General features: G+C 42.5%; 1 protein-coding gene across 8 annotated transcripts in view; it reads left to right on the forward strand.

Moving 5' to 3' along the window:
• The window catches only part of ACLY (ATP citrate lyase), a 49166-nt gene extending 36815 nt beyond the window's left edge, over positions 1–12351 (forward strand). For 7 of the 8 annotated variants that reach the window (XM_026071246.1, XM_026071249.1, XM_026071252.1 and 4 more), the window contains 16 exons: positions 767–796; positions 2581–2722; positions 4623–4791; positions 5346–5450; positions 5711–5907; positions 6078–6159; positions 6588–6698; positions 7264–7391; positions 7581–7674; positions 7959–8113; positions 8869–9019; positions 9618–9761; positions 10227–10340; positions 10875–10957; positions 11213–11289; positions 11485–12351. In XM_026071246.1, the coding sequence (XP_025927031.1) occupies positions 767–796; positions 2581–2722; positions 4623–4791; positions 5346–5450; positions 5711–5907; positions 6078–6159; positions 6588–6698; positions 7264–7391; positions 7581–7674; positions 7959–8113; positions 8869–9019; positions 9618–9761; positions 10227–10340; positions 10875–10957; positions 11213–11289; positions 11485–11579 (1877 nt within the window). In that variant the 3' untranslated portion in view covers positions 11580–12351. The remainder of the gene's footprint in view (positions 1–766; positions 797–2580; positions 2723–4622; positions 4792–5345; positions 5451–5710; positions 5908–6077; positions 6160–6587; positions 6699–7263; positions 7392–7580; positions 7675–7958; positions 8114–8868; positions 9020–9617; positions 9762–10226; positions 10341–10874; positions 10958–11212; positions 11290–11484) is intronic. The other variant, XM_026071253.1, reaches the window with a different exon arrangement.

The raw sequence follows: 12351 nt of genomic DNA on the forward strand, positions 1-12351 counted from the left end.
GCTTATAGGGAAGGAAAACAATAGCAAAATTGGGCAGGGAGAAAATGTGATACTGTCCTGCTCTTCTTCCCTTAAACGTGAGGAGATACTGATCTTGTTTGCAACAGTTTGACATGATGGCAGCAGGATTCAGATCCGTTTCTGGTGAAACAGATAACAAAAATCATATTGTTGTCATAACTGTGCACAGAATTTTGCATGAACAGTGCTTTAAAAATAGATTGACAAATTTGAGCCGTGGAGCTTACAGTGCAGGGAATTGTCATCTGGGCCTGAAATGCGTTTTTCTTGGGAGAAGCAAAATACTTTTGGATGGCAATATGCAAAGCTTGATGTCCAGACATTTGGAGAGGAAGTACAGTGGAGAATGCTCCAGTCTCTTTTCTGTACAAGCCAATTTTGCTGGTATTCCCCAGCTGCATTTTTTGGTATCATTTTAAAAAGAAACTGCACAGTTGAGGGTGGGTTTCAGAACTGCTTGGCACCATTGGCATGGCGTCTGTCTCATAACATAGAATCTAGCCATTTAAAAGAAAAGCTTACTGTTGTAACCTTTCCTCTGTACTTGGAGAAGAAAAAAGCATTTGATCTGGAGTCTCCTGCTTTTTAGACGTGTTGCTTTAAACAAAAGCAAACACCAAAAGCCCCGAGTGCCGTGGGGAGGAGGGAAATAATAGCACCCAGTCACCAGGTGCCCTGGTGGGCTGCTGGGGTGGCAGCAGTCAACTGTGTCATATTGTTGCATGAGTGATTCTCTCTTTAACAGATTCAGTCCCAGCTTCAAGACCTGGTCCAGGTAGGACACGTGTGACTAGCTGAATGTGTCTGGCCTTGCTGGCAGCTGACTCTTTTAGTTTTTTGTTTTTGTTGCTGTTTTCTCTCTCCAAAAGTTCGCAGTGTTGTCTGGTCCTTCCCTTCCCTCCTGCCCAGCRTATGTAGTCAGCACCATACAAACTCTTTAGCTGTTTTTGAAGTGCAGATTGCATACTCCTTTGCATAAAGAGATTCGTTATTTCTGGGGGAGGGAGGGACAGGTCTCAAACAAACATTTCCCCCCCCCCCCATAATCATTAGGGAGAAAATAGGCCTCAGCACATTGTGAAAAGCTTTGTTCTCTTGGGCGTTTTCAAAAATGAAGGGATCACTATTTCTAATAACTGGCGTTTTGTTTTAAAGGGAAGCAAAATAACACAGATGCCATGCTTATGAGCCTTGAAGGGCATAGAAAAGTCACTGAATGAACCAAATGTTCTTGTTGCCGTATCAGTTTAGCAAACCATTAAAGCTTGTGCTCAGTGAAGTTATGGGGACTTAGTGTACATTCCTGTGCTCTGTGCTGGATAAAAATGAACTGCTGAATCAGGGTCAAAGTGAAGTTTCAAGCCATTTTCCCCCTTGTGCTTTGAAATAAAGGAAGAGGGGCACAGCAGACTCTCAGATTCTTCCTTGTATGGTCTTAGGCAAATATCATCACCTTTCTGGGCCTGCACTTTCCTGTTCTTATGAATATGAACGTTACCACCTTTCAGGTACCTGCAAGAAAAACTTAAAGGCTTTTTCGATGTAGGCAAGCTTCCTAAATACAAGCCATGTGGCAGTTCATCTAAACTGTGAACGTGCAGAGTTGGAGAAAACGGTGACTGATTTATTATTAAAGGCAGGAGAACAGTATCTTGTTGAATCCTTAATGTTGTCTACCTGTGATTCAAAACCAGAAAGAAATTAGCTGTAGACCGAGTTGTGCTCAGCAGTTGGATCAGCTCAGATTAAGAAATCGGCTCAGACTTCTTAAGAGTCTTAAAACAAACTCTGCGGGGAGTCAAAGGGAGGAGCTCAACATTTTGCTGTGACAAATGATGTAAATGTACTTCAAGCAAATAGTCCATCTTCACTAGCTGAACTGTTGCCTTTCCTGTGACTCTGTCCCCCAAAGCCAAGTTTTGGGTCACATTAATTCTTGGGACAATCAGTTATTTGTTGAATTCTCAAAATCAAAAAGAATTGGAGGGGGAAAAATGAATAATGTAGAGCTTCTTTGCTTTGTCCCCCCCATTTCCTGCTTTTTGTTCTTATTTCCTATCATCTGACTGTGACCCCCTGACACAGGTAGCAGGCAAACCTTGTGTGGTCCTCTCAGATTGTAGGCCATATATTTAAAAAATAATAATAATAAAAAAATAAAAATAGAAGTTCCCTTCTTTTTCAGCTTTGCAGAATAAATCCAGCTGAGGGGGAATATGACTGACCTATCTGAGGAGAGGAAGAGGCGTTTTTTCATGTCTCATCTCTCTCCCCCTACACCATGGGCACTTGCCCATTTTGTGAAACCCAAAACCTGGCTATTGTGTTCAGAATCCTAGGAAGGGGGATGCTGCTTCATCTGCAGTTTCTTCCTTAATTTGGATAGTGTGGCTACTACCTCCTGCAGCTGAGCTGTTGGGTTTAGTTTGGAGGGAGGGGAATATGCTTATTTGGGAGACTTTCAGCAGACATTTGGCAAATGCGCAACACTGCAGCTTTTGTCTTGCACAGATGTACATTTTGGGTGTGTGTTTGTTTTGTTTTTCCCTTTCTGGGCAGGTAAAGCTACAACCCTGTTCAGCCGTCACACCAAAGCTATTATTTGGGGGATGCAGACACGGGCTGTGCAAGGAATGCTGGACTTCGATTATATTTGCTCCCGGGATGAACCTTCAGTAGCTGCCATGGTTTATCCGTTCACGTAAGTATCCTTTGACTACACCACTGTTCTGGCTGCCTTCTCTCTCAAATCCTTCTGTTAGTTTCCCCTCTTCCAATTTCTGTTACTCTTCAGCATAGCTCTGCACTAGCCTACATCTCTGCTTTTACACCTTGTCCTTGCTCCCTTCTACCATCAGACTGGCTTTGCAGACTGCCGCTGTTGTTTCCTTCAGCCATTGATTACAAGATGCTGTGTTAAATTACATGGCTAAAATGAAGCTGTTTCAAGTCTCATTTCATCCTTTTTCCAAGAGGGTCCGAGTTCTGTTTCTTCACACGACAGGCAAGGAAGGCATTACTAGTTGGGCTTTCTTACAATAGCCCATTGGCTTAACAGAGGCAGTAAGGCCTTATTAGGTCTTTTCCACTTACCTAGTATTTGCTGCATACTTGTCTGAAGCGTATTGATTTGTGCCTGCAGCAGCTGGAGTTTTCCACTCCAAATATTAGCCAGAATCAGATCAGCTCTACTGATCGGATTGAAGGTAGTCTGTCTGACATATAGCCAAACAGAATTAAAAATTCTTTCCACCCTCCCCCCCTTGTTTGYGCTGTCCTACAGTGGCAGCAGTTTCTTACAGAGGGCAGGAAGCGTGCAGATCCTTCAGTCCGATACAGAGTTCTCTTGTGCTGTTTGCCTTGTTTAACCTTAGTCTCCGTAGCTAGATAGTATGGTGGGGAGGGGGGTGGAGAGAGACTATTTACTTAAGTATTTCAAACTGCCATCAGTCAGAATCTCCAGGACATCGCTCTTGTGAAGGTACCYGCGTAAACTCTTCTGTTACTGTACTGAGCTACTCTGCGAGAGTGCGTGGGGTCTTCCTATTGAACAGGACAGGCAGCGAGAAGGAACGGAGTGGCTGCCTGGCCTGCTGCTGAGATGGCTAGGCAGGAGCCTGTACAAGGCTAGGAGGCTTGTTTAATTCCTGTGGTATTTATGGACATCCAGGATAACTGATGATTAATCAACCTCTGTCATGCAGAGAATTCTTCCCCTCAGTTGTCCATTAAGCACCTTGTGCTGTTAGTCTGCAGCTCTGATGATAATTGCAGCTCTATAATCCCTTCCCAGCAAGTGCATACTCCCAGGTACTAAAGCTACATCTATTGATGAGTGGCAACCCCTTGCAGCGTGGCAGCTGTTTGATGAGGAAAAGGCCATAGGGATAGAAAGTTTAGGCTAGAAATGAACAATATTGTATCTGCTTGACCTTTTGGATGAAGCCAGACTGGAAAACCATGAAATACACTGTTACATTTGTGACAGAATGAGAAGACAGMCAATATCTCTAGGCTCTTAAATGACTGAACAGTACTGATGCAATGAAGCTCCAGTCGGAGAGTCTATCGTATATGAAAGCTTACAGGGAAACTTTTCCAGGTGCATCCCCTTCAGTGTGTTGGGGGGTGGAATTGCATTGTAGCAGAACTGGAGAGTTGGCTGGCCCTCACATTACTGTCCTGGCTATTCACCACAGATACTGGTTTCCTGTYCCTCCAGCCCGGTATTTGTTCCAGTCCAGTAACGCAGCTTTGCATGCATCTCATTCATTACTCTTTCTGTGCCTCATTCTGTCTTCCAGCTTGGAGTAGAATTAAGGCTCTGGTAACTTCACAGTGGGAGAGTTTATTCATCTTGCTGGATGCCTCTGTCCCCATTAGCCCGTCTCCTTCCATATGCTGCTCTGTTCTATACTCTGAAGAACTTCTGCTGTTAGTATGGTCCCTTCCCATGTATGCTCACTTGATAGTGAGTGTCTTGCAGTCAGTCTTGGTGTCTGAGAACTGGGGTTTGTAAACTCCTCTATCTGCATGCATTGTATCCCCTTGTCTTTACAGCAGCCTTAAGAATCGTGGCTTTTTCATCTTCTCTTTCATAGTGGTGATCACAAGCAGAAGTTCTATTGGGGCCACAAAGAAATCCTGATCCCAGTCTACAAGAACATGTCTGATGCTATGAGGAAGCACCCTGAGGTGGACGTTCTAATCAACTTTGCATCTCTGCGGTCTGCTTACGACAGCACTATTGAAACCATGAACTATCCACAGGTGAGTGAGGAATCAAAAAGAAGGTCAGGAAAAAAAGGAAGCTCTTGCCCRAATTGTCAAGGAGACCAGTGTTTCTTAAACCATGACGGCATTAGCAAATTGCTTTGGGGTCTACCAGCTTAGCAGATACATATCGCAATTCTAACTCCTTGTAGATTCTATGGAAGATACTGGGGTTGTATAGCAGACCCTCTAATGCTGGACTCGCAATATTATTTGGATAGACTTTTAAGACTTGTATAAAGGGAACTCAGCTCCTCTGTACCTGTTAAGAAGGATTTCTTTGGACTGGTCAAAATACAGTGCTGCTCTCTAGAATGTACAAGGGAAGAAAATATCCTTGAACAATACAGAGACTGCTGTGAAGACCATAGTAGCATGTGGATCCATGCACTGGGCCCTTCTGTATGATACTGCACAGCATAACCTCCCTGCGGCTTGACGAGAGGCAGAAGCATGATCAGGCTGTGTGAGCAACTGTTTGACTTCTTTGCTCTGCAGAGTTCGTTAGGGTGGCAGTGCTCAGGTACTGAAYTTTCTTTATCTCGATGCAGATCCGCACCATTGCCATTATTGCTGAGGGCATTCCAGAGGCACTGACGCGCAAGCTGATCRAGACAGCTGATAAGAAAGGAGTCACGATCATTGGGCCTGCAACTGTAAGAACTGATGACCTCTTTTTCTCCTCTTGCCCATCTGTTTTAATCTTCAGATCAGCTTTCTCTGAAGGATAAAGTATATCCTACAATCCATTTTGTCTTTATACAGCTAAAGTGCACGCTTTTTTCCAGTTTGAAGGTCATTGTTACTGTCCTAATATTTGTCTAAATATTGACTGGAAAAAAATGCTTTACAGAAGTGTACATAGATCCCATGTATGTTTTAAAGGGCTTTGTATCTTTCTCTAAATTTCTTGTAGGTTGGTGGGATCAAACCAGGTTGCTTTAAAATAGGCAACACAGGAGGCATGCTGGATAATATCTTAGCATCAAAACTCTACCGTCCTGGCAGCGTGGCTTATGTCTCACGCTCTGGAGGAATGTCCAATGAGCTCAACAACATCATTTCCCGAACCACGGATGGGGTCTATGAAGGGGTGGCCATTGGAGGAGACAGGTAGGATTCTGTATCTTCAGACACCACTTTTTAAGTCAGTCAACAGAAGAAACTTCCTGAATTGTTAGTGACTTGGAGGGGAAAAGGCAGGTTGGCTGTTAACTCTTCTACCTTCAGAAACATTTGCAAAACAAATTTAACTCCTGCCATTTTCCCTGTATTCTACTCAGATACCCTGGTTCAACTTTTATGGATCATGTCTTACGCTATGAGGATACTCCAGGAGTGAAAATGATTGTAGTGCTTGGAGAGGTGAGTGAAGCCAGATCACTCAGATATGAGAAATCCTCAAGTGTGTTATATTGGAGTTTTTGAGGTTCCCCTGCCCCCATAAGTCACTTGGGAGCATCTGACCTAGCTGCAAGAATGCCAAATAACAGTTACAGATGAGTGGCAGCTATTCATACTGTTCTTGAATATCTGAATTTTTATTTCATGCTGCTTTAATCAAAAAAAATTGACCCTGTCCAACACAAGCAGGCATAGTCTCCCTTTTTRAAAAAAAAAGAGTATTGAGTAAGAAGGCTGTGATTTTTGCGTTCCCAGACTGCAGCTACTACTCAATGAAAAAGGAGGAAGSGGGGGGGAAATCCAAGTAATGCTTCTGTGTGCATCTCGGTACTGGTTTCTGTAAAAGTACAAAGCTCTGAACCAAGTCAGCTCTCTTCTTATTTCTGCAGATTGGAGGCACAGAAGAGTATAAGATCTCCAGGGGTATTAAAGAAGGCCGTATTACCAAGCCAGTAGTGTGCTGGTGTATTGGTACCTGTGCCACCATGTTCTCTTCAGAGGTAGGTGCATAAACRGGTGCAACTGCATAAAATAAGTAAATCCATCTGAGGCAGGAGGAAAAAATCCTACTTCTTTCACTCCCCTAAACCTTCCACAGTTGTCAGTAGCCCTTTAAGATGCAGAACTTTAAATAAAAATTGTAAAAGCTTTCTATGCTTCTGTASTTTGTCACTGGAGACTTCCAAAGTATTCTGCATGCATGTAAAAGGAGTCCAGAGATCCCAGTGAATGCAACAGATTCTAGTCGGTGGGGATTCAGAAGTGGGAATGAGGAAGATACTGACTTCATGTAAAGCAACTCTGGAGATTGGGGTGAATTTAGGAAGGCAGAATGTCAGTGGAAGAGCCTGGAGTGATTCCAGATCGGCAAACGCTCTGCATATTGCAGCACTGACCACAGCTACAACCAAGAGTTCTGTGTTCACCCAAATAAGGAGCCAGATAGGCAATCACTTGTATTACTGTCACAGTTTGCTAGTCAGATCTATATTCTGTTTTCCTCCTCTGCAGTTAAAAAAAAACAAACTTGTATTCCCTCCTGCTATCACTTCTTTTGTTTTATAGGTACAGTTTGGCCATGCAGGAGCTTGTGCCAACCAGGCTTCTGAAACTGCTGTTGCAAAGAATCAGGCCTTGAAGGAAGCTGGGGTGTTTGTTCCCCGGAGTTTTGATGAGCTGGGAGAGGTCATTCAGTAAGTYACATGAGCAGGGCACTCTGAGCAGGGGATAAAAACTGTTAGGGCACTGACTCTAAGCTGATATGGGAATGTATTCTTGCTTTAGAAAAGCTACTTCTATTCATTCTGAGTTTTTATGTTCTAGATTAAGACCACCTCACTTGTATTCTCAAAGGGACTTAAATTAATAAATTCTCTCCCTAGGTCTGTCTATCAGGATCTTGTTGCCAAACGAGTGATTGAACCAGCTGAGGAAGTGCCTCCTCCAACTGTGCCAATGGATTATTCCTGGGCAAGGGTGAGCTATGCCATTTTGCCTGACTTTTTGGTTCCTTGGAAACCAGACAGGATGTTTGCTGTGACTGTAGATGCTTACAGTGATAATGATGTTATCTGTGGAATTATATCTTATATTTTGTAGTTTTGTATGTGAGCTCATTGGCTACCTCTGTACTGGGCTGTGGAGGCTGCCCTGAGGGCAAGTTTAATGCTTTCCTGCTTGGTCACTAAGTACTTGCCTCCTAGTTTCCCTTGCTCTTACGGGTGGATTGTTAAAATCCTGTCTTTATGCTGCAATTTCAGGAGCTGGGTCTGATCCGCAAGCCAGCTTCCTTTATGACCAGCATCTGTGACGAGAGAGGTCAGGAACTGATTTATGCTGGGATGCCCATCACTGAGGTCTTCAAAGAAGAAATGGGAATTGGAGGGGTTCTGGGACTGCTCTGGTTTCAAAGGAGGTAAGGCAGCTTTTGTGGAAGYTTCCAAATTCTTTGGCTCGACACTGTGCTTGGTTTAATAGACATCTAAGCACAAAAGTAACTCCAGGATTTTTTTCATGAACATAAATTCATTGTAAGTGCCCATCCCTATATCCTTCAAGGCTTCTTACAGTGTAGTTTAGCTTTGGATGAAGACTTTCCACAGGTGTTGTGATGCACTGAGTAAAACTCCATTCTAGTCCTGTTTCCCACCCTTTGACTACTTGCTTGTTATAGCTGTCATATTTCAGCCCTGGAGAGATTGGGCAGTTCTRCGCATATTTGCTAACCAGCCTACAGGAACCTTCTGAATAGCAAAACTTTTCTGCCTTCATCTGGGCTGATCACGCATTCACGAGAGGCACTTTTGACGCTAGCTGAAATCTGTGGCTCAACTGGACAGCATGAACAGTACTGCAACCCCATCTTCCTCATGGTTCTCCCTGAGAGGACCCTCAGAGCTTATTGATCAGCCAGCTGAATATGTGCAAGCTCAGCTTTGGAGCTAGATAGTTCCCGTGAAAGCTAGATGGAAAAATGAATAAAATCTACATGTCTCTGAGAAGGCAAATAGATAATAAGATGCAGTGATGGGTACTGTGACCCTACTTTTTCTGTGCTACTTCTTTCACACATACACCTAAAACAGAAGTTACTGTCCAGTATAACATGGAAGTGCCAGGTTATTCTCTGTTTTCTTTATAATAAATGACTTCAGTCTCTCTCTTGGTCAGGTTACCAAAGTATGCCTGTCAGTTTATYGAGATGTGTTTGATGGTAACAGCAGATCATGGGCCTGCTGTATCTGGAGCCCACAACACTATTGTCTGCGCAAGAGCGGGAAAAGATCTTGTCTCAAGTCTCACTTCAGGCCTTCTTACTATTGTGAGTACTTAATATCCAGGAGATTCAGTTTAATTCCTCATTACCCAGTTTAGGTTTTACTACTAGTAAGTTAGGATTTGAAATGACTACAGAGCCATGGCCTAGACTGTGTCCTGCTCACTCRCACTTTGAATTTCTGCCGAATTCAACACTAATAGCTAGGCAAGTAGCTTGATCATAGTGAGAAGTTACTGGGAAAGACTTACAGTTGAGCTTCTCTGCTCTAGGTTTAAAATCTATTCCACTTTTCTAATAAGCAACGTTCTTCTGGCATCTCATGTTTGAATCTACAAATATTTTGCAGAAGCTAAGTCACTGTCAAAACTACCCCTGCATGGTTGCTTAGTCTTTTCCAAGACTGACAAGTAAAATTAGAATAAAAAGGGGTTTAGATTGCATTTTCCCCTTCTGTCTCTAGTGGAGACTCCATGGCTACTTGCTGACACTTGTAGTCAGTTATAAACAGGTGCCTGCCTAGCTTTAGCTTCATGATTGCCACCTTAATAGGCAAGGAGGATGCGGAAGATCAATCTTGTATTTGTTTTGTAGCTTAGCTGTAGAGTCCTTTGCTAAAGCTCCCTTTGTGTGTTGCACCCAGGGTGACCGGTTTGGTGGGGCACTGGATGCTGCAGCTAAAATGTTCAGCAAAGCCTTTGACAGTGGCATTATCCCTATGGAGTTTGTGAATAAAATGAAGAAGGAAGGGAAACTGATCATGGGCATCGGACACAGGGTCAAATCGGTAAGAAATCTGTATTACTGGTACAAATGGGAGGAGTTATTTTTAAATGGCAGGGGAGAAGGGGAAGAAAAAGGAAGGAAAGCTAAGACTCAAATCCTAAATCCGTAAATAATAAAGCTTATGGCAAGTACCTGAGTAGAAGGCATCATCAGTGGCTGGAAGTAGCTTGGCACAAGTTTTTGTTTCTCAAAGACAAACTTTGGTAAACAAATCTCATCTTCAATTCAGTGTTTTGTATACTCCCTCCACATGGCTCTGAGAGCTTAAAAAAAATCACAAATTCACAGAAGATGTAATTTAGAAAGTAAGCACTCAGTACACTGTCCCATAGCCTGTGGGTACTCTCTGTAATATTACCTTTACCTCCATAAAAGGGCTAGCCTAATTTGTTGAATACGGTAGAACATGCCCCTTTTTATTTGCCAGAGTAGCAAGATGCACATGTAACGTGTTCTTAACTTGCAGATAAATAATCCAGACATGAGAGTTCAGATTCTTAAAGACTACGTGAAGCAGCATTTCCCTGCCACCCCACTGTTGGACTATGCACTTGAAGTGGAAAAAATTACAACTTCCAAGGTGAAATGTGATAGTATTTATCTTGTTTTGAGCACTCTTTGAGGGAGGAATGACCAGGGTTTAATATTATRTTTTAATTGAAAAGGTTAAAATTGTTACTGGGTTTTTGTTTTTCTAATGGAGGCTTTGGGACAAGTACAACTTCAGTTTGTGATAAGGCTGAAGATATTTCCTGGACACAAGGATAAGGCTTAACTGACCAAAAACCATAACCTGTCCTGTCCGCAGCATATCTGGGATTGCCCTATTCTTTAAACTGGAAGCGTGGCTAGGACACATGATGGGTTGTGGCAAATATTCTCTGCAGTTTGAACCAGCTGCAGCCCCATTGTTTGGGGCTGTTTTTTCCATCACTGAGATTAAGCATGGTTCTTGCTCAAGTTGCTAACAGCCCCCTGTATCACTAGGCTTGTGTGCCCACAATTATGTGCAGCCTTCAAATTGCCCTTGAACTTTAGAAGATGGAAGCTATCAGATAAAGAGGTTAACAATGGCAAATCATGTTCATTGGGGGTTTGTTTCTATTTCCTTCAGAAACCAAATCTTATCCTGAATGTAGATGGCTTTATTGGAGTTGCCTTTGTTGATGTACTCAGGAATTGTGGCTCTTTCACACGGTGAGTTTGTATTGGGCTGTTTCTCTCTCAGATTATGGTACTATCAAAATGATGGGAGTCCTACTGCCAGCTCATGTGGGGCCAGGATTTCAGAAGGACACTGTGAAAGAAATGTAGCCTGGATTCTTGGCAGGGAGGAAGCTTTCGCATGAATTCAGTGTTGCTACTGGCACTAGAGCTGATTCATAGCCTTTTTTAGATTCGTTCCTTAAGAGAACCACTACCACGAAGCATTCAATTTCTTTTCTTTTGCAGGGAAGAAGCAGATGAATATATTGATATAGGAGCTCTTAATGGCATCTTCGTACTAGGCAGGAGTATGGGATTCATTGGTAAGTTTCCCATTTTTCCTCCCCCTTCCATCCTACTATGGAATGCCCTGTCACCACAAACACAAGACTAATATGAACCTCTGGGGTTCTACAATGATAGTTGTAGAGGTCCAGAAATCAAAGTTGTTTCAAGGCAAAATAAGATTAAGAGGACCAGAAATTTTGATCTTGTCACATAAGACACTTTCGTTTTAGGACATTACCTGGATCAGAAGAGGTTGAAGCAAGGTCTCTACCGTCACCCATGGGACGACATATCCTATGTTTTACCAGAGCACATGACTATGTGATAACAAGTAGTATTGCCTCAGAATGTCACTTACAGAAGTCAGAAGCCTGCACAGAGGACAGCTACAAATGGGACTTTGATGCGTAAAGGCCATTGGTATATAGACATTATGAGCTGCCTAGTTAAACTGTGCAAAGCAACTGTCTTGTAATAGAAACTTACTCAAAAACCAAAACTTGTGATATTCCATGTTACCTGCTGTATTTAATACTTGGAAGCAGCTGAACTGTCTCTCATCCTTTTATTTTTTTCTACTCTTTTGTGTTTCCAGAAAAGTTTTTAAAGGTTTTTTGGGGGGGAGTTTTGCTCATGAATTTGTATAAGATCCATTAGTCTAAGCTGTAACTTTCCTGATAAAGGGAGAGTGCACATCCATGTATCATTCCCATAAGCTATGACTTGAGATCTTTTTTTTTTTTTTTTCTGTTGGTTGGTATTCAGTTTGCTTACTGTGTGTTCATCTTCACAGTCTAATCGTATCCTGAAYAGTGGGACCACTGCTGATTTATAACCAATGTTACTCAAACTCTGGTGTAGTAATTTAAAGTGTAAAGTTGTAACATATACTACTGTGAAACTACATGTATTCCAGTGTCTGTATTTATGCAAACAACTTCTCATTTAATATTAGATTGCTGGTATGTGGAATGTCAGTCTCCCACGTTATCTGCAGATGCAAAAATAATCTCGGTAATAACTTCAGCATCCTACTTGTCTGTGTATTGTAACCTAACTCAAATAAATGATACACTAATAACTTATCTCTTTTTTAA

The sequence above is a fragment of the Apteryx rowi genome, unplaced genomic scaffold (genome assembly GCF_003343035.1).
Source record: "Apteryx rowi isolate R43461 unplaced genomic scaffold, aptRow1 scaffold_323, whole genome shotgun sequence".
Taxonomy (NCBI): domain Eukaryota; kingdom Metazoa; phylum Chordata; class Aves; order Apterygiformes; family Apterygidae; genus Apteryx; species Apteryx rowi.